Below are 21,168 nucleotides of genomic sequence, written 5' to 3' on the forward strand. Positions count from 1 at the left end.
TAAATAAAATTAAAATCTTTAAAAAAGAAAAAAAAGAATGCTCTGAAAAGCTAAGACATGTCCCTGGACTGATGAAGATTAAAAAGCCCAAGGTCACACACTAGCCCATACCACTGCGGAGCCAGAAAGCTCTGTTTTCATGTTGAGCTGACACGGCCACCTACGTTCTGCACCTATGGTGACCTGATTCTCCTAAAAGAGGGGGACAGAGCAGCTCAGAGCCTTGCCCTTCAAGAGCCTGGCAGAGTGTCCCAGAAGTGTGGTAGCCGTCTGTAACGCCAGTGAAAGTGTGGCTTGCTAACGGGGTGGCGGCGGCAGCCTGACCACCAACGACCAGGATTCATGGAGTGCCTCAGATGTGCCAGGCACCCGCCAGCCTCTGTGCCTGGCGCAGCCCTGGCACCGGGCCTCCGAAGGGGCTGTCAATGTCACCCTGACTCATGTGACTGATGAAGGACAGCCCAGGATCAGCCACCACGAGTCCTGGAACACAGCCTGTCTTTCTGCTAGAAAGAATCATTTGACACAACGCAAGGCTTCTGGGTGGAACACGTGCTGAGAGGACGGTCACAGCAGGGTCCCTGAGCACAAGGGAGGCACCAGCCAGCAGACAGTTGCTGCCCCGAGACAGAGCGAACTCACAGTGTCCTAGTGACGGGGACAACACTGCATTGTCCAGGCCGCCAGGGGCCCTGATGTATTTATCTGGCAGGTTCAGATCTGCATGGGGAGGTGGCAATACCTGACATGTGGGAGGCCCTCTGCAGAGACCAGTGTGCAATGGTGACAGTGTCACCACAGCGGGGACTTTCCCCATCAACCCCCCCTCCACTTATTCAAGGAATGCCCTCTCCCAAGATTCACAGTGTGTTCTCAGCCTCCCCATCCCACCACCCAACCACTGGCTCTTCCCCTGGCGCTGAGAAAGTGACTTAGCAATTTTTGTTTCCCCAGAAAGTCCAGGCCAGCCCATGGTAGTGACAGCCAGCACCGCTGTGGCCGTGACCGTGGACAAGAAGACAGCCATTGCTGCAGGTAGGAGCTGCCCTCCGCGCCCCCGCAGTCAGGGCGTTGTGCGTCAAGGTCAGGAATAAGGCACACAGTAATAGCAGGAGGACCCAGCCTGTGGTCTGCAAGGACCACAGTCCTCCAGCCCAAGGTTTTCCCAGCCAAGCAGTGGGACTGAGGGAGAAAGGAGTCTTCCTAAGCCATTTTGTTTATAAAACCATAAAACCTGAGATCCAAAAGAATTTATGAAGTCAGTCAAATGAAGCTCAGGCTAAGATATCTGCTCCAGGTCACCAGGGACAGAGACTGCAACTGGGACCTCCTCAGCACCGCTCTGTGTGCTGCTTCCCTCTCCTCTCACCCTGGGTCTAGAACGCCACTGCGCACAGAGCCAGCCCCGTGACTCAGAGCCTGAAGGATGGGCCAGGGCCGCGTGCTCAGTATGTGCCCGGCATCTGGGAGACTGCGTCCCGCGCACATCTCATTCGGCCCTTGGGGTGATCCAGTGAAGCAGATACTTTCAGCTGCATTTTACAGACAAGGAAACTGAGACACAAAAATTCTTTGCCTGAGGTCACACAGCTAATAATTAATGAAGCTAGAATTTGAACTCAGGTTGCCTCTCTCTGAGAGCCTGTGCTGCTATTGACCTCAAATGTGATGAGAGCACCCAATGCCCCTCCCCAGCTGCCCAGACTTGGTGGTTTCTTGGTACCTAAAAGAGTCCTTTTTGCACCTGGGCCTCCTTGCCTGAGCACGATCAGGCCTGTATGCTGAAGTCCTCCTATCCCGGCTTTAGCTGGGTTCTGCAAAGCTGTCCAGTTCAGTGGGCACTCAAGCATCAGCCATCACAGGTCCCGTCCTGCTTCCCCAGGGCCCCCAAGCTGTGTGAAAGGACTCTGCAGCTGGAAGGTGTCGGGGCGCAGGCAGGGGTGGGTGATCCTTGTCCCCCACAGGCTGGGTTCAGGGCAAAGGAGGTGGGAGGAGCAGGCTGGGGTCTGGCCCAGATCTTCTGACCCTGACTCCCCGCTGGAGAAAACACGCATGCCCCCGGTGGCCTTCATGATGCTCTGCTCCAGCATTTGGGGGGGGGGGGGTGCTCATGCCATCTCAGCTGCCTTTTTAAACTTAGGCCACAGTGTGCTAACTCCAGAGCCATTGCTAAGCCAAAACTGGACCCAAACTTGTTTCCCTCAAGCCTGTTCAGAGGTCCCAGCTGAGTGTCCCTGTCCTGTCCTGTCCCCTCCGTGATGTGGACCCTCTCAGCCCCTGCATACCCGAGAGTCTAGGAACCAGAGGGGACACAGGGTCAGGCTGCTGGCTGCGCTCTCCTGCACTCTCCAATTATTTGATATCGTTTTTAACTCAGAGCTGAATTAGAGCCTCCAGGGGTTGCCATAGAAACCGTGTCCTGGTGCCTCTGGTTTAACGCACAGCAGACAATGGCTCTGAGGCTCCGGGGTGTGTGGCTATGATAGGAAAAGAGTGAGGCACCAAAGACCTTATGCTTCAACTTTTATGGGGCAGGAGGGTTGTCTCCTTTTGTAATTTCCCCTCCCTGGACTATGGCTCAACCTCCTTAATACTGGGGCCAGAGGGCACCTATAGCTGAAAGCCGGGGAGGCGACTGGTGTGCTGTCCTGACAGTTTCATCCCTTGGAAACTGGTGGCACTGTGTGCATAGGAACTGCAGGCCTGGGAGAGCATGGTGGCTGGCGGGCGAGCTGCAAGGGTGATGTTGTGCCCTGAGCAAGGGGAGAAGGTAGGAGAAGGGCACTCGGCCCAGTTACAGGGCCAGCTGCGTGCCAGGTGTGGGCATCACACCACGGGTTCCTACGGAAGGGAAGCTGGACAAGGAGGGATCATTTTAATCTCTAAGCAGGTGATTTATCAACAGTTTTTGCAGAATTTCTCGGAATCTAACTTTTTGATCAGGATCCAGACCTAGTTGGGGAATATTGCCCAGCATAACAACGGTGGCACCGTAATCTGCAAGTGTGTTCCTCTAGCACGTGTCATGCGATACATGTGTGCCCCCGTCCAGAGGCCCTTAGCGGTGAGCCAGCTGTCTGGAGCTGCGCGAGGGCTCCTCTCCTCGGGGCTCTGCCTATGTGCGAATGGGCCTGTACGTACACACTCAGAACAGTGATGCATTCGACGCACCTATGCATTACGCAGGCCTGTGCCGGGCTGGTGAGGGACCTTGGCCTTGGCTTCTGCGGTGGGGCTCGGGGAAGACTGTCTCTCAGGTCCGCTATGCCTGTTAGGGCAGCACCCCACAATTCACACCACCTCTGAAGGGCAAGCAGCCCGGCTCTGCTGGGAGTCCAGCTGAACTCCAGGAAAGGGACCTGGAGGGCTCACTTCTCCCTAGGGTTTGCACCTGCCTCAGTGGGATATCATCCAAAGGAAAGCTCCTAGGAAGGAGAAAATTCCATCTTGGTCTCTGAAGACTAATGAACCATAGAGCCCAGGCCCAGTCAGCCAGAGGCCAGCCCAGGCCTGGAGCTGAGTCACTCCAGCTTGGGAAGGACGAACAACCCCAGAGACCTTGCTCTCTGGCTCATCTCCTCTCCTGGTCTCCCCATCCCCATCCCCAGCCCTCCAGTTCATAATTCTGGGTCCCATCAGCTGAGCCCTGGAAGGATTATATTTGTAAATGCAGAGAATCATCTGCTTGTCCCTAAAGTCAGTCTTGAAGGTGCAAGAGGAACATAAGTTAAACAGGGTTCCTCTCTCCTGTTAGCAACACCCCCAATCTCACTGAGGCTGATGAAACGTAATCAGCAGCTCCTAGGGAGCCCTCCCCCCCACCTCCCCTTACACAGCAGGGTCCTCTGGGCAAATGCCCGCCTTCCCACCACGTTGGCCCGTCTGTCCTTGACCGCCAGGGTGGACTGGCTCCAGCCAGGGCGGATGTGCACACAGCAGGCCCAGGGCAGTGACAGGTCTCCAGCTCACCTTCAGTCCCCAGTGCTGCCCAGTGCAACAGCCTGAGGCTCACACGTTCATACCGTCAGGCCAGACCCCGTGCTTGTCCAGAGCTCAGCCCTCAACTCCTCTCCCGGTGCTGCTCCCTGGAGAGGCCTCAGCCAGGAGTTTCCCATTTCTCTTATGGAGCTCTGGACATTGGGGTGAGGTCCTACAGCACTTTTTGAAGCTGCCTGGGGAGGTAAGGGGGCAGGAAACCCCTCTCCCAGCAGCCACATGCCCCCCCAGCCAAGGAAGCCAAGAGGTACATAGGAAAATACAGTCTTTATTGTTCTTCTGAAACAACAAACCAGAAATATAATTTTGCCTTTAAAAATCTTCTGTCTCAGGCTGAAGCTACCACCATTGACAATACCCACCCCTCCTCTCCTCTTCCTTTAGAAAATTCCTAGATCAATCGTCAGCTGGAAAGCTAAAAGAAGGAGGACTATGCCCCAGTCCCGGGGAGGCGTGTCCACAGCAGCCAAGCAGCCCGCACTGAGGCTCCCGCTGTCCCTCCAGCGCCCCTCACCTATCATGGTCCTCCGTGAGGTGGCAGGATCGAGGGGGGCACGGCAAGGTGGGCCTGCCCGGTCCTGCCCTATCCCTCCTCAGACCCTTGGCCTCCGGGTTCTGGAGGCCTCTTCCCAGGCCACCAGCAAGACCCTGTCTTAGAACCAGAAACCAGCCTGATGCCTCCAGACTCTCAGTCAGCCATGGGAAACGGGTGTCCAGCAGAGGGAGACCTAGTACTCCTCCGAGATCAGACTCAAGGGGAGGGGGCCAACTTGCAAAAGGGGACTAGTGACCCCCAAACCCCCCACAGCCCTCTGCTCACCCTCCGTCCCCTTGGTGTAGGCTACAGGTAACAAACAGGACTCCGGCCCATGCTCTGGTTTGGAGCCCCGTCCAGGTGCAATTATGATCTCCAGGAAGCCAGACTGAGCACACAAAACCCTAGGGAAGGAACCCCAGGCCCAAAGCCTCTGGGCAGAAGGTGCCGCCCTCCCTGCCCCTGGAGTCTGCCCGGGATCTGCTGGCAGGCAGTGAGCTTCCTCGAGGGCCGTCTGCGTTCCCAAGATGCCACCAGTAGTGGCCCAGTCCCCACCCCAAGGTCCCAGTCCCAGAGCTGTTCAAGATGGAAGGCTGGAGGGTACAGAGCAATGGTTCTTGGGCTGCAGACTATAGGAGTGGAATTGGTGGGTGTCCCCACGGGGCCTGGCAGTGATGATGTCCTTAGACAGCGCTGAAGAAACGCCCAGTGGTATGTGCCTGGGCTCTCGGGAGGCTGCCATCCACACATGCTGCAGCTTCAAGGCCTCTGGGCCGGTGTCCCTGGAAAACCCAGCAGGAGAGGTGTGAGAGGGTTACCATGGTGACAGGCAGTCTCATCCAGCAGCACCACTTTGGCCCACTTCAGAGGATCTCAAAGAAATCCTTGTGCTGTCGGCGTGGGCTTCTCCCCCTGTTGACTTGAAAGGTTGCAGTAAGCAAGCAAAAGGTTCTGTGGCCTGAGGGCCAGAGACCCAAGGGGGAAACGTGCCTCCGCTCCCTAGGCTCTCATGACCTCTGTCTCCATGTGATTCTGTGTGTGTGCGAGAGAGACTGACAGACAGACGGACAGACAGAGATTTCCAGTCGATGTAATTGCGCTGGTGAAGCTGAGCGTGTGTGAGTGAGTGAGTGAGTGAGTGAGTGAGTGAAGCCAGGAGCAGTGTGGCTGGTGTGGCCTGTAGCAGGCAGAAGGACACGATGGCTTCAGCAGAGGGAGTGTGTCACAACTGTATTTCTAAGTGCTGGGTGCGGATGCCAGCGTTGGTGTGATTGTACATTGGTGCTAGCGGCCGGAAGCTGGACCCAACCTGGACACCGAAGGGCAGCTGAGGGTATCTTCCTGGCTTAGAAGTGGATCACGGAAATTGACCCCTGGCCCCCGTGTCCCCTCCTCCCCACACTTACGTGCAGGTGAGGTGCTATGAGCAGGAGGTGGGGAGAGTCACCCCGCTGTGACTACACGCAGGGCAGGCAGGACAGCAGGGGAACACTGAGTCCGGTAGCCTGCACTTGCACACTTATCCTTTCTTCCCCATGGCCAGAAGCTCAGGGAGATCCCCCAGCTGTTCCAGAGACTTGGTGGCCTGGAGAGGGGGCCGGAGCCTTTAGCACAAGGGTGGCTTCCGCAGAGACTTGGAAGTTCACGGAGACAGCCGCACTGTGGCTTGTTTGCCGGAGGGCTGGGGGCGAGAGTGGGAGAGCGGACTGTGGTGGAGGGAAGGGCCAGCCCCTACTGAAGCGATCCCCCGTGTGCTCTCCCTGCCCTTCCTACCTAGGCCAAGTGGGGCTGGGCTCTCATGCCACAGAAGAGATCTGCTTCTGGTCTTCGTGCTCACCCTCCGGGTCCCCCATGAGGGGCTGCCGCTTCTTGAGCTCCCGGTGGTACTTGGCCATGAGGGAGGCATAGATGCAGCCGTAGGCAGCAGCCACCACCATCATGATGCAGACGATGCCGCAGACAACCCCCGCGATGATCACTGTGCCAATGGCCCGCCGCACGCTCACTGGCCGATACCTCTGCTTCTGGGGGCAGGCGGTGCTGGGCTCTGGCTCGGGCTCAGCCCCCGGCTTGGGCTTAGCGGGTTCAGGGCTGGCCTTGGTGCAAGGTGGCCCAGGAATATCCAGCCCAGCTGAGCTATTCTCGTCCTCCAACTGGGAGCAGTAGTTGAACATCTCCATGGGGACCACACGCATGTCCTTCCCCCTCAGCTCCTTGGGTAGGGTGCAGGCAAGCTGGTCCAGGCGCCCCCCTGCATCCAGGGGAGAAAAAAAGCAGGGGCTGACCAGGCATCCAGAACCTGGACTCCCTCTCCCCATTCCCAGGTCCCCAAAACGGAAGGTCCAGAAGGTCTAGGTTCTATCAGGAATGCACTCGGTCCTGAACATCAATAGGAGAGGAAGGGAGACAAACAACTAACATTTATGAAGCCAAGGACCATGAAAGGTGAAGTACATGTATCATGTCATTTCATCTGCACATATGAAATGCATATTGCCATTATTCCCATTTTAGAGAAGCACACAACCATTTCAGTCAAGCCTGCTCTGTCCAGACTCAAACTGACTCACAAGAGTATGGCAATGCTAATGTGTGCTGGTGCTCAGGGAAGACTTGGCAGCACAAAGAGAGAGCCAGGAGACCTGCCCCGGCCACAGTTCTGCTCCTCTCCTTGCCCCTGAATCTGCCTGCTCACCATCCATCTATAAACCCAGGACACTGTTCTCCACTATATCTTATCCCTCCAGAGTTCCTCCCTCTCACAGAAAGGACACGTCAAAAGCCACTGTCACAGCCACCACTCTTCCATATGGAAACTTTTGATTGCCCAAGATTACCTCTTTGGAGTGGGGAGAAAAAAAGGCAGGTGAGAATGTTTCCCTTTTCCTCTTCAAGAGCAATCTGATAGCCCATCAGTACCCCGACCACAGCATCTCTGAGTGCAGTGGCAACTTGGGAGGGCAGCCTGAGACCCATGAGGGCAAAGGGGAGGGGCCGGTGCTAACGAGGGGGTGTGGGCAGCACTAAGTGCACAGGCTCATGATGACGATGGTGAGGCTGGACCATGGGGGAGTCATGAGAGGGTAAAGATGCAGAACACGTGGTGTGAGAGAGAAGGTAGCTCAGGAGAATCTCCTAGGAAGTCACAGTCAGATTTTGTCCCTCTATCAGCTTCCAGTGAAATCTGGATGCAGACAAGAGATCCCTTCCCAAATGTCTCCTGCTGAATGGGCTCCTGCCATCCCCGCACCGCCAGTACCCCCTCTCAGAGCAGCTGCTGCAAGTCTTCTCATACAATAGATATGCTTTACCTGGGATGCTGATGAAAACATCCCAGGAATTTTTTTTTAAAACTGCTAGGTTGAAACAACTGTACTATTGAAAATTCCCAAAAATAGACATTCCCACTCCATGTCCTTTTGTGCTGAGAATTTAGTCCCTGATGACTATGTGAAAAGACAAGGACGTTCGTTGCCTAGGGATAACACAGGGGGTGCTGAGACCCTTGGCCTCTAGTTCCCTTGTTCCACTGACTGCCTAGGGGCCTGTGGCAAGTCTTACATCCAGCGCCGTATGTCCAAGGGCCACCTCTGTACTGGTAGGAGTGGGGTGTTGAGATGGCAGCAACCTCACCTTCCTGCTCAAAGACCTGAGGTTGAATCCTGGCCATGTCATTTTTGCAAATTATTTAATTTATTTAATTGCATGTGAGTCTTGGTTTTCTTGGCCATAAAATAAGAATGGCTAACTCAATTAACTGCTATAAGGATTAAAATAGATAATGTACATGAAAAGATATTTATTTCCCGACTCACAAGAATGGGAGAAATTATCATAGTGACCAACAATTTATGGCACTTCACAGTTTGTAAAATTTTTTAAAATTTTTTTAAGATTTTATTTATTTATTTGAGAGAGTGGGAGAGAAAGAGAGAGACAGAGAACGAGCCAGGGGAGGAGCTGAGGGAGAAGGAGAAGCAGGCTTCCTGCCTAGCGGGGAGCCTGATGCAGGGCTGGATCCCAGGATTCCGGAATCATGACCTGATCTAAAGGCAGACACTTAACCGACTGAGCCACCGAGGCACCCATGTAAAATTGTTTAATTAACTAACAAAGGAGAATATCATGCAAATAATTGAGACTGTGACTGGATATGAAACAAAAAGAGCAAGACTGATGAAAAAGATTGGCTTTCTTTTCACATTGATTCCCTCATTCAGCAAATACTCATGGAGTATCTACTTTGTGCTGGGCACCAAATTATGTCTTATTAAGTCCATTTAATATTATGAGTGCTAGTAGGAAATGAACAAATAAATGAATAGGTTTCATGGAGGACTTGCTTTATGTTAAGTACTTTTCAAGACACTTTACGCGCACCCAGTCGGTTAAGCATCTGCCTTCGCCTTAGGTCATGATCTCAGGATCCTGGGATGGAGTCCTGCATCAGGCTCCTTGCTCGACGGGAAGTCTGCTTCTCCCTCTGCCTGCTGCTCCCCCTGCTTGTGCTCTCTCCCTGATAAATAAATAAAATCTTAAAAAAAAAAAAAAGACACTTTACATGCATTAGAGTTTAATCCTCACAATGATTCTATCAGATAGCTGTTATTTGACCCATTTTGCAGATGAAAACACTGCCACAGAGAGGTTTCTCAGGATCACACAGCTAGTAAGTGACAGAGCCACAAATCAAACCCAGATCTGGCACTTTTAACCACTACACTCACTTCTTTGCCCTCCTTTCATTACATTTAGTCATCTTATAGATCATTCTAGAACTTTCCCAGGTTGACAAAAGGGGGAAGGGAAAGAATAAAACTAAAGCCATTTGGCTTCTTATTAAAAGCTTGGAATATAAAACTTCTTGGGAGAGAGAGTTGAAATCATCATCAAAATGAAAATTTGGTTTTATCTGTGGATTTAAATTATATTCCACCCTCCTGAAACTGTGGATATTTAAGAAATTGCTGTATTATTCAGAAGAGCAAGGGTGGGTTTTCTTCCTCCTACCATGCCAGGGAAGCCCAGAGGCATACCTGGTGGGATGCAGAGAAAAATTATTAAGTTGCCTCACGGTACCTACAGAAGTGAGATCAAGTTACAGTGAGTCAGTCTGAAAGAAAAAGAAGAGGAAGGAGGCTGGGAGCTGGGAGGGGCACAGAGAGAAGAACGCAGAGCTGTGGAGGGGGAGGGAAAGCAGCACCAGCCTCTCTGCCCCTGGGATGGTTTGGAGCCCAGACTGAGACTTTTCTAACCTAGAGCTAGTGGAGAGATAGGGCCACAGCCTTCTCCCTGGACCTCGGCCCTGAGTCAACACCCAGCCTCCAGGAAATGTGTTGGGCCAGGGGTGATTCTCCCGATTCCTCACACCCAGGCAGGACTGGCCGTGCTCACCTCGGTAGGAGAACCACTCCATCCAGTGTTTGAAATCACGCAGGTTACAGTCACACTCCCAGGGGTTGTCCCCAACCTGCAGCAGCTGCAGGCTTGCCAGGGGTTCAAACGTCAGCCGGTCCAGGTTCTGCAGACGGTTGGAGCGAAGTGACAGGGAGCGCAGAGCTGGGAGTCCATCGAAAAGGCCAGGGGGCAGCTGGGCCAGCCCGTTGATGGACAGGTCCAGGTGGCGGAGCAGCGGCGAGTGCTGCAGCAGGTCCCTGTCCAGGGTCCTGATGCTGTTATTGCGCAGCTGCAGCTCCGTAAGATTCGTCAGGTCCCCGAAAATGGACCGGGGCAGCTGGTCCAGGAAGTTGTTGGATAGGTCCAGCCGCTGCAGGCTGGACAGATTGGCAAATGCCCAGCTTGGCAGGGCACTCAGCTTATTGTTCAAGAGTAAGAGGGTTCGGGTGGCAGCGGGCAAGTCTGGGGGCACCATGGTGAGGCCTAGGCCACTACAATCCACCTCCAGGCTGCGGCTGTCACACTTACAGGAGAAGGGGCAGGCGGGGAGGGCCTCCACAGCACACAGGGCGATCCAGCAGGCGATCCCTGGAGCGGAGGGGCACAGACAGGTGGAAAGAAAGCCACAGGCCGGGGTTACCACCTCCTGCTTCCATTCCCTCTTTTCTAATTTGTATCATAATGGCCTCTTGACTTTATCTGCTTTGACCCAAGCCACAATCAATGCACAAACCTTTACTGACCACATAAAAAGATAATGAACAAACCCGAAGCACAAAGCATATTATTGGACATCACAGGGTGTCAGCAGGGATCCTTGACTCACAGCACATCTGGCAAAGAAACTACTTTAGTGGGGAACCATCCTGCAGAATGGCAGGCCTGAGTCCAGACCGCAAGCAGTGCTGTTCCACAAGGGTGCCCCAGCTCATGGGGTCTCCGCGGGTTGATCTCCTTGGGAGCTTGGGCCCCACTGATACCACGGATGTTGACAAAACAGAGGATGTAAGGATGTCACCCCTTGTTCCTCTCCCAGTGTCACAGAGAAAGATTCTCTTTCCAGAAGAAAATAGCCACATTGCTGTTTCCCTGCCCTCTGCACCCCCACCCCCAACTTGGAACTGCCCTAGGCTAAGACACACCGCGCACGGATGGAAGAGGGAGAGCGCGAAGGGGCACTCCCACCCCTGCCCCCTACAACCTCCCATGTGCTGTCAGATCCAAGAGGGGGGCCAGTAACTTAGCATGGAGACCGCGAGCTCAAGCCCATCTAGGGTCCCACTCCAGAGACCACAGTGGAAATGATGAGGATAAGAGGCACAAATCCACTTCCAAGCTGAAGAACTCTTGGGCACAAGCCACTGCAAGTCATAGGTTCTAAGAGAAGTTTCATATTTATTCTCGTTCTAAAACAAACCAGGCATTTAGGTTGGTCTCGTGTTCCTAAGGGCTGCGGGGTAGCATTTCTGCAGGATGGACCCATTAACAGCATTCCTTTTGTGGTCCCATGTTTTGTCCAAGACCCCTGTGAGTAAGCAACCTAAGAGTCTAGCCTGGGCTAGGTGGGGAAGGACCTCAGAGAATAATTGCAACAGAGCAACTCATTCCATTGTCCAGCAGTCCCTTCTCAGAGTGACTGCAAAACTCCCCTCAAGTGTCTTCCTGAGTGTCATAGAAGTTTGCTCACTGTGGAAGAGAAAACAGATGAGCTCAAAATAGTTCAAATTCACCAAGTCAGCACCCAGTCTGGCAAATTACTGGCTCCATCTTGGATGTGGGATTCATGCAGATCTGACAGCACATGGGAGGCTGTAAGGGCAGGGGTGGGAGTGCCCTTTTGTGCTCTGTCTCTTCCACGCGTGGCGTGTCTTAGCCTAGTATAGCTTCAAGTTGGGGGAAGGGGTGCAGAGGGGAAGGAAGCAGCTGTGTGGCCATTTTCTTTTGGAAAGAGAGACCCAGAGGAAAGACCCTCACCAGGGAAGTGATGGAGAAGTTCAGACCCAGTTCATGGCCCAGGTGACCCCACTCAGAGAGGCAGCAGCCACCCCGACTTGACGGACTGAATGGGATGGTCTTGAGTCTGTGCCTGGCAGATGTCTAGTCGTTTGGTGTCCCCAAGAACAGAGCTTGAAGGAACAGTATGGGTCTACCCCCCCCCCATACTTGTGGGGTCAGTGACAGTTGAGAGCCGGACTGCAAGGCTGACACCTGAGCCTCCTCATTCTCAGGAGACACGAGCACAGTCATGGCCACAGAAGCCAACCAGTGACCCTTCCTGGCCACACGGGCTCACCTGCGGCTACCTCTCACCCTCTTAGCCCTCTGAACCCTTCTGCTGCCAGGTCAGCCTGCCCCACCCTATCCCGCACTGTGCCATTTGAAAATCAACGTTCTGCAGACTTCACTTTCCCCAGGAAAAAATTCAGTCCATCCAGCTTCCTTCACAAAAGGATCAAGATAACCAGAATCCATTATTCCCCCTGAGAAATTCAGGGTGACATAAAAGCTCTGGTGGCAAGAAAACATAATCCTGTATTTCGAGGTGCTGAGTGATTCTAGAATGAGGTTGAAACGGGATCTAAGCAGCCCGGGATCAGCCACTCTCACATGGTGAATAATTCAGGCTGCTCACGTCCTGCAGCTGTATCACCAGGCCAAGTGTACGAGGGGAGAAGTCAGGCAGAATAATGTCCCTCAGGACCATTACCTCTTACCATGTAGCCTTGGGCAAGCCCGTCCTCACTGACTGGCCCTTTCCCTCTACTGAAGAGAATTTCTCAGGGCTTCCTTCAGCCTGACAACTTACAAGGCTTTCTTATGGGAAATGGAGAGCTCAGTTTCCCCATATGCAGAAGGAAGGCTGGACCCAACCCCTGTGGTCCTTCCAACACCACAATCCAAGAGCTCTCTGGTTCCCTCCATTTCAGAGCTAGGAAGACTGAGACAGAAGTCTCCAGGTTCACCCAGCTAATGGAAGACAAGAGGGAGACTTGCCATTAGAGCAGCAGGACTCCCACAAGCCAGACCGCTGGGGGTGGGGGTGGACTTCCTGGGCACAGGAACGGACCCACCCGGAGACACAGAACCACCCGTCATGGCCTCCAGCTCCATTTAGCCACTAAAGCTCCCAGCAGCAACTCTTTCTTTGGCTGCCACAGATGCCAGTACCACAGACAAGACTGTAGTCTTCCTGGGCCTTGGGCATCCCAGAAAGATCAGAGTTTCCTGCCGCCTGGCATGCATCACTGCATGCCAAGCTAGCCCCTGCCACCTGCCCCCACCCCCTGTACTCACAGGAGATCTGCCTCCACTGCACGGCAAGCCTGGTCCTCTGCTCAGGGCCACTGCCCCGGGCCAGCATGGTGAATGCCACAGCTCTCACTGCCCTGCACCTCTGGGGAGAGAGGAGCCCCTCGGTGTGTGCTACCTGTCAGTCCTGAGAAAGAGAGACAGAGAAAGGGCTGAGCAGCACTCGAGGCCCCGTTCCAGCCCAGGGGTTAGGGAGAGGGCCCGGTGTCTCTTTACACTCCTTGTCAATCCCCTCTCTTGTTCTTCTCAGCTATAATTCCCTGGGTGGGGGAAGGAGAAGAACGAGGGGCAGAGAAGCCAGGAAACCTTCCCCCTCCCTGGGTGACTGGGGTGACAAGGAGGACAGGCTCCAGCCTGTGGCATGGTGCTGAGCTCTGCCTGTGGGACCCAGAAGTCACCAGCAGTGGCCTCTCCATTGTCCCCTCCCCTGCCTCTCTCATGGCCTCTCTGGCGTGTTGATCTCTAAAATGCTTTGGGAGCAATATGGCCTCCTTTGTGAGCTTTCCCCCACATCACAGGTGGGGACACTGAGGGACAGAGCTACTAGGTAAGCAGAGTGAGGCCATAGTAACACTGTTCCCGGTCCCAGCACTGCTCTTACCATGGCCCCCGAGGAGGCAGAGTCTGCTGCTGTGTCAGGCGTGAGGCCCAGGCCCTGCTTGCGCCACCGGCTGGCCTCCCGCTGCCCCTCCACCTTCGCCGGAGAGGTGAGGTGCGGTGCTCTGTCTTCCGCCCGCTGGTCTATAATAAGACTCATCAGCTCAGGGAGTTCATGCCGCAGCAGCTGTTCGTGCAGGAGACAGGGACAGGAAGGAGAGGATGAGATTTCGGAGCAGAAGGAGGGCTGGGAGCCGGCCCGGGGAGGCAAGGAAGCAGGTTTCTCTTGCAGATGACTAAAGAGGGGTAGTCACCCTGTCTAGGGTCTCAGGACCTGCCCTGACCCAACCCTAAGACTAGTAAGAGGGACCCGGGCCCTCCTGTGGCCCCCATTTCCTTCCAGGTATAGCTAAGGCCCTCAGACAGAGGCCAGAACCTCCGCTCTCCCAGCCCCATCAGAGGGATGGGAAAGGGACTGCACAGCCACTGCAGCAGGCGGGGACAAGATGGGGAAGGGGACGGCACAGGGCAGGAGGACTCTGCCCACAGCCCAGCCCCTTCTGCTCCCAAAGGGCACCATCCCATCAGCCCACCGCTCCTGGCTGGCTCCTTTGGTTGCCTGCTCATGCCTCCACGATCCCTGGTCACAGCCTCCCCTCTCCCCCTCTCCCTGGAGGAGCCAGGGGCAGAGTTAAGCAGGCAGCTGAGAGGTGGAGGGGACTGCTGGGGAGCTAACTGAAATCTCTGCATCCGGTGAAGCAGGTTTCCTTCAGGCATTTCGGGTCCTGCTGCAGCTCCTGGTGTCTCTCAGTGCCTCCCCAGCCCCCACTCTTGAATCTAGCTGCCTCCAGTGGCAAAACCCATTTAAAACACAGCAACCCCCGCAGGATCCTCAGCTGTGCTCCCAGCAAGGGCAGCCTCGGGCAGGAAGGGGTCTTGGCTTTATCTTTCCCCCTCATCCACTGGGGGGAGGGGGTTCCAGGGTGTGCAGGCCTCCCAGGGGCTGGCAGAGCGTGTCACAACAACTGGGTCCCGATGTGGGGTGTGGGGAGCAGCCCGGTTCCCCACACTGCCTCTTGGATGGAACCCCAGGCCCTGGGCTGAGGCATGAAGGAGGAGCTCAGAGCAGCTCAGGTGTCTTCTCCAGCTTCTCTCTCTCCAGCCTGGGCAGGGAGGCCTTCTGGTTCCTTCCGGTCCCGCCACTCCTTAGCTGTGCAACCTTAAGCAAACTGTGTAAACTCTCTGAGCCTCAGTTATTTTATCTCTAAAAGTGGTGACGGTAATACTTCATGGGCAGAATCTCTGCGCAGATCAATTTAATTAAGGGAGGAGAGTTAACATTTACTATATTTAGTACACATTACCTTCGAAGATAATTCAGGCAAATGCGCCCAGCCTGGACTTGAGCCCATGATAGCTGTGAGGAAGCCCCAGTTCCCTTCCTCCGTGGGGAGGGGGACAGCCACTCACAGCAGTTCTACGTGGCATCTCCTTCCTGGTCCCACCAGCCTCACACAGGGGTCTACTTCTCTGTTCCCGAGCAGATGGCCCATCACAGGATGCTCATGGCAGGGCACGCTCACACACAGCCTTCCTGGACCTCCATCCCAGACAGCAGTGTCCACCTTCTCTGTGTCTCTCAGGCCCTGACTCTCGGAACAATCTCTGACTCCAGCAAGAGCCCTCACATCCAGAGCTCACAGCCCCCACACAAACTCAGGCAGGTTGGTGGCCATGCAAGGCATGGTGATGATGACCACCTTGCCCAATGCTGGATCAGAGAAGAGTCACGGGCTTCTGAGTCTGGCTGTGCATCCATTCCCTGGTGACTGTCACCCCGCAATGGCCCTTATGGGTAGACATGTATGTGTGCACAGAGCAGGGTGCACTTAGGCTCCCACACACGTGCTTGGAGCGCCCGACACAGCACATGGTGCAAACACACCCCCACAGAGAGCTGTGCAGTTAGGCACGTGCGCCCTCTCTCTCTCTCTCTCTCTCTCTCACACACACACACACACACACACATGCGTGCACACATGCATGCCCTGTGGGCAGCCCTCCAGCACTCCCCCTCAGATGCCAACACTCAGCCAGCAAAAGCCCCCAGCAGACAGATGTACAAGGACACCTCCCACCTAGAAGTAAGGTCTAATGAAAACCCCGTAGGACAGCCCCTACTGCAGAGCATCTTCTATACCCAGACCCCTAGGGGTGCTGGAGACCCAAGCCGGGCTTCTGCTCCTGCTCTTTCCAGCTTCTCACAAGAAGACAGGTGGCAGAGAACCCCTCCCGCCCAGCCCAGACCCTGTTTCCTCCTGAGCCTGCTCCCCTGTTTCAAGCAGGCTCTCCTTTCCATCCCACCCACCCATCCTGGGCCTCAGTGTCACCCCAAGAGTGAGCCCAGGGGTTGACCAGCAAGCACCAGTCAGTGGAGACAGTGGCCTTAAGCAGGTCCTGATGCCCCATCCCCAGCCTTGGATGATGTCAGCTGTACAAAACCAGTCAGGCACGTTGCCACAATGCAGACCCCCGGGCGTCATCTTCTCAGGTGACAGGACACTGTTGACCCCAGTATCTCTGGAGAAATGTGATGAAAACGAAGTCCCCCAGGTCCATGGGCCGGGGAGAGGGTACCTGTGCTCCCTACGGAGCTGACCCTGCCTCTTTGGGCACCATGGAAGTGACCTTTACAGAGATATGGGGCTAGAACCCAACACTTCCTGGCTCCCTGACCCTTTGCCCACAAGCACACCTCCAACCCAAGGACCCCTTTCCACCCCCAGAAGTATCTAGCCTCATTAGGAAAGGGGGTGACCTACATTGGGAGTGCCGCTGCTGCGGCAGGCGCTGGCCGGCTGCTGGAATAAATTTACACCATCTGAGAGGGAAGTCCCCACCCAGGATGGAGAACGGGGGACAGAAAAGAGCTGGGAGGCCTTGCCAGAAAGATCTCCAGGTCCCACAGCCTCAGGGGTGCTGGACTTGCTCCTAATCGTCCCATGGCTCATTGTCTCAGTCCCAGGGGCAGAGGCACCAGAGAGAAGGGCTGAGCCCCAGCAGGGCACTGGGCCTCCTTGGCTGGGCTTTGCTGAAAGAACCAGGATGGGGGGTGGGGCCGAGGAGCTGCCAGCAATCAAAGGCAGAAGCCCTGGGCGTCCTTAGCTCCTCGGTGTCGGTGTCATTCCTGGGCCTTACCTAGGAATTTCCTAGATGCAGGCTCTCAGTCCCCACCCCAGGCCCACCCGGCTAGAATCTGAATTTTAACAAGACCCCATATTCAAGTTCGAGAAGCACAAGACCAGATGTCTTCTCTGCCAGCAGGCCCTGGCGCCGTCCAGGAGGCCGTGCCGGTCCGTCTCCCAGACCCCATCTAGGGAATGGCCGTGACCTGGGCACAGGGGGGAGGATACTGACATTAACCTCCTTCAAAAAGCCTCTGCGTGGGGAGAAGCCAGGACCATAGCCACAAACACCAGTAGAGAGTGTTCCTTGTGCTCAGAACAACTCTCTGCGATTTTGCAGATGGGGAAAATGAAGCCAAGGAAATTAAGTAACTTGCCTCAGGTTAGACCACGGAAGAATGAATACAGCTTTGGGCGTGAGCAGTCTGGTGACAAAGCGACTAACTCAGCTGCCTTTATAGGCTTCCGGGTCCATTCTCTTCCTGGTCTGCTCACACGCGGAGGTTCCAGGTATCGGAGGGAAAGGCAGAAGCGGGAGAGGCAACCTCTCGTTTGTACAGTACTTCACAGTTTATGCAGCATGTCCTTGTCCCTGGTCTCCCTGGACCTGAGGAGGCGGGCCCCTCCCGCTGGGGAAGAGACCACCTGAGCCGGGTGGGACTGAAACGCCAGCCCTGACCCCCGCCAGGCCCCTCCTTCTAGGAACATCCGTGCAGTGCGGAAAGGCCCCAGGTGGCCAAGGTCTTAGGAAAGGACTTGGAGCGGGCTTTCTAGAACCCCTTCTGGTGGAGGGTTGGGTGCTGAGGTCAGGAGGGAAGCCAGGGGTGGAGGGTAGTGATGGAACAGGAGGCAGCAGTAAGAGCAGAAAGTGCCACGTGCTCCCGCCGAGCTGAGTGGGCGCAGCAGCATCCCCTGGGGCCTGGGGGTGGGCGCTGCTCCCCGGGGGAGCACCTCTCCTCAGCCCCACGGGCTCCCAAACCCACGGAGTGCTCAGCTTGGATGGTGGGGGGCGGTGGCCTCTCTGTGCCCCTGCCCCTTCAATTTCTCCTACAGACAGAGGTTAATCCTCCAAGGGGAGCTGGCTCCGACCTCAGCTAGAAACCTCCAACACACCCACCACCAGTCTGCTGTCCACAGCCTTCCTCCATCCTGTCTGCCTCCCCCAGTCCAGGGTCCAAACCACACAAGTGCTTAATGCCCATTGAACCTCAGCCTGGGGGTCCCTGACTCCCAGGACGTCATGCTGGCCCTGCCATTCGCCTCCCCCAAGCTCTCCCTTTGGTCAAGTGTCCCTGGTTGAGGACAAGGCTTCTGCAGCCCTCAGCATCCAAGACTCACAGAATTGAGAAGCAAAAAGGGCCTTCGTGGTCACCTGTGCACCCACCTCACTCTGCAGACTGGTGAAGGTCACAGGCAGTGAGAGGCACCAAGAGGGTGGAGGGGGACCTGGACTGCAGGGTGGCCTGAGCGGAACCCTGTTTGGTGGGGACTGCAGGGCTGGCCTCTCCACCTGCTGCCTCCAGTCTGGCCATCTGGGCCCTTCCAGGAAACATGCTCAGTCTCTTCCTGCCTGTCACCCCCATAACACACACTGCCCAGGCAGCACGGAAGCAGGTTTTTAAAAATCTCTCTATTGGTCCTTGGAACTGGCCGACCTTCCTGGTTCATTTTAAAATGCATACCCCATTCTCACCCCGAGCTTCCTGCATCCTGGTTTCCTTGTTGAATATTCCTGATCCCAAACAGATCTTCTGGGAATCAGAACAGAAAAGCCCTCTGAGTCATTCCTCATTGGAGCCCCTCTCCATTGTGAACAAACCAAGCGTGCTCATTGAGGCCATGGCTAGGGAGTCAGGCCATGGCCTTAGGCAGGGGGCAGAAGAGGCCTGATCTGGGGTAGAAGGGAGACCCCAAGAAGGGACAGACTGCCTGAGCTCCACCTCTTTCCTCCCCAGGCACCCCAATATTACATAAAGGCCCTTCCCTGCCTCCATCCCATGCTATCCATCCTGCCCAAAGCAGCTCCACAGGGCCCCTCCTTGCCTTTGGTGTCTGGAAAGTGGGAACAAGGTTTGTTCATCCAGGCCCCAGACACAGCTTCCAGCCAAACCCCAAAGAAACCAGATCGGTTGCTTAAGAAACGTCCCTCCTTCTCCTGCCACCCCCAAGCTGGCTTTCCTGGGCTCCCTCTTTTGGCAGTGCTGGAGACTGTGGCAGTGGGGAGGTGGGGTGGGAAGAGCAGGAAGCTGCTTCGGGTTTCCCTCCTGCTGGACTTCCCCCGCCCCCTCCACGTGCTCGGCCTCCCCCCTCCCCCGCTGCCGATATAGTTATCTAAGCTGCCTGGTGTCAGTCTGAGTCATGCCAAAGCAATGCCCAATGCGCCCTGACAACCAGGAGCCACCCTTACCATCTCCCCCCAAACTCGGACAGCTTAGCTCAGGAAAAAGACAAAGTGGCCCCTGGGACAGAGCTGGGCGGTTGGGACCCCCGGTCAGACCACCCTCTCTGCATTGTCAGAATGGGCTTGGGGCTGCTAAGAGCTGCTTTCCTACTCCAACTCAGGATGTCCATGTCTCAGTGGGTCAGGAAGCCAGGTGGGCATGGTGGGGCTGTACCCCACCCGCTCCCCCGAGGCTGAGTCCACAACTCCCACCAAGGGGGCATAAGGCTTCTCAACCCATTTATAGATAGAGGACCCAGTGTGTAGCTGGGGGACACCCCGAGTGAGTTCTTACAAGCCTGGTTCCACCCCCTACCCCTGGGTCGCCGGAGGGCTGGGAGTAGGGCCTCGGGCTTGCCAAGGAAGAGCTACAAGGCTTTCCTCCCTTGTCCACTCCCAGCCACGCCCCCACCAGGGAGGCTTCCCTCACAGCTGTGTGGGGCCATGTCCAGCCAGGGAAGGGCTCCTCTGCACCCTTGTCCAAGGACAGCTGCCCGGAGGCCAGCAATCCCATGCTGAGGGCATCCTGCAAAGAGGCCGGGTCCCCGAGGTCTATTCCCATACCTCAGACAGCACAGTCCTCCAGCCTGCCACCACCACCACCACCCCCCCCACCCAGCCATCCTCTGTACCAGCCCTGTCACCAGCATCCCTTTCCCATAGCACCCAAGCTCCTCAGGCTGCAAATGCTGAGCTGGGCAGGCAGACGGCACAGGGCTCTTGGCTGGCACTCCCCGTGCTGCAGGGACTGGTTTCTATGCCACCCAGGCCTGTCATCTGGCATGGGCACTGCTCTCCTCTCCCCTCCCCTGCCCCAGCTGCCCCCTCCCCAGCAGAACCCCAGCTCACCTCCCCAGTGCTGTGAGATCAGAGTAGCTCTGTGCCCTGTGTCTTTGGGCTGCCCCCATGTCGAGTCCTGAGCATTTCCCCAACCCCGGCAACTGCTCCCAGGCAGGAGGTAACAGTGGCTATCTGTACAAGGCCAGGAGACCCAGCAAAGACGGGCCCCCATTCCCTGTGTCCCAGCCACCTTGCACCCCCACCGGCCCTTCCTGCCTTCCCTCTGGCGTACAACACTCACCTTTCTTCACCCTGACCGCAGGCTCCTTAAATCAAGTAGCTCTAAACCGTCCAATGAGACCCTCCCGGGATTCCTGGAGAAATCCAGACAGCACTGACAAGCAGAGCTCAGTGGGCACTGAGTCCCCAGTCCACCGGGAGCGGGGACCTGGCGCGCGCACACAGCACGGGGGAGAAGGAATGCCTGCCACGGCTGCCAAGGGGACGGGGCTGCTGGGTCAATAACAAACTGAGAAGGAAAGAGGGAGGGACCGAGGGAGACAGATAGGAGAGGGGAAGAAAGGGGAGAGGAGGAGAGCGCGCGCGTGTGCGCGAGCAAAGAGACGGAGCAATGGAGTGACAGCTGGGGGTACATCTGTGATGACAGCGACAGTAGCACACACAGGCGAAGGCGCGCGCACAGGCACACACACACACACACACACACACACACACACACACACACACACACACCAGAGGCGCTCACGGCCAGAGGGCAGCGCTCACCCTTGAAATGTAAGCATTTCCGTGGAAAAAAAGCACCTATGGAGTAATCGCTTCCCACTGGAGAGGAGGAAAGCTGTTGAAATCTGTTTGCCTGTGGACCTCCATCTTCCTTCCCCACGCTCCTCCAAGCTCTCCCTGCCCCG

General features: G+C 55.8%; 2 protein-coding genes across 2 annotated transcripts in view; one reads left to right on the forward strand and one right to left on the reverse strand.

The window, feature by feature from the left end:
• The window catches only part of CACNA2D4 (calcium voltage-gated channel auxiliary subunit alpha2delta 4), a 109,480-nt gene that overhangs the window by 65,371 nt on the left and 22,941 nt on the right, over positions 1–21,168 (forward strand). The window contains exon 26 of the mRNA XM_026502817.4: positions 955–1,035. Coding sequence (XP_026358602.2) covers positions 955–1,035 — 81 coding nt within the window. The remainder of the gene's footprint in view (positions 1–954; positions 1,036–21,168) is intronic.
• On the reverse strand, positions 4,290–20,851 carry LRTM2 (leucine rich repeats and transmembrane domains 2). Its single transcript, XM_026502745.3, has 5 exons — positions 20,541–20,851; positions 13,839–14,021; positions 13,223–13,364; positions 9,926–10,516; positions 4,290–6,782 (listed from the first exon to the last, which is right to left on the reverse strand). The coding sequence occupies exons 3-5, from the start codon at positions 13,287–13,289 to the stop codon at positions 6,328–6,330; spliced, it is 1,113 nt and encodes a 370-aa protein (XP_026358530.1). The 5' UTR covers positions 13,290–13,364; positions 13,839–14,021; positions 20,541–20,851; the 3' UTR covers positions 4,290–6,327.

Source organism: Ursus arctos, unplaced genomic scaffold, assembly GCF_023065955.2.
Source record: "Ursus arctos isolate Adak ecotype North America unplaced genomic scaffold, UrsArc2.0 scaffold_26, whole genome shotgun sequence".
NCBI lineage: Eukaryota > Metazoa > Chordata > Mammalia > Carnivora > Ursidae > Ursus > Ursus arctos.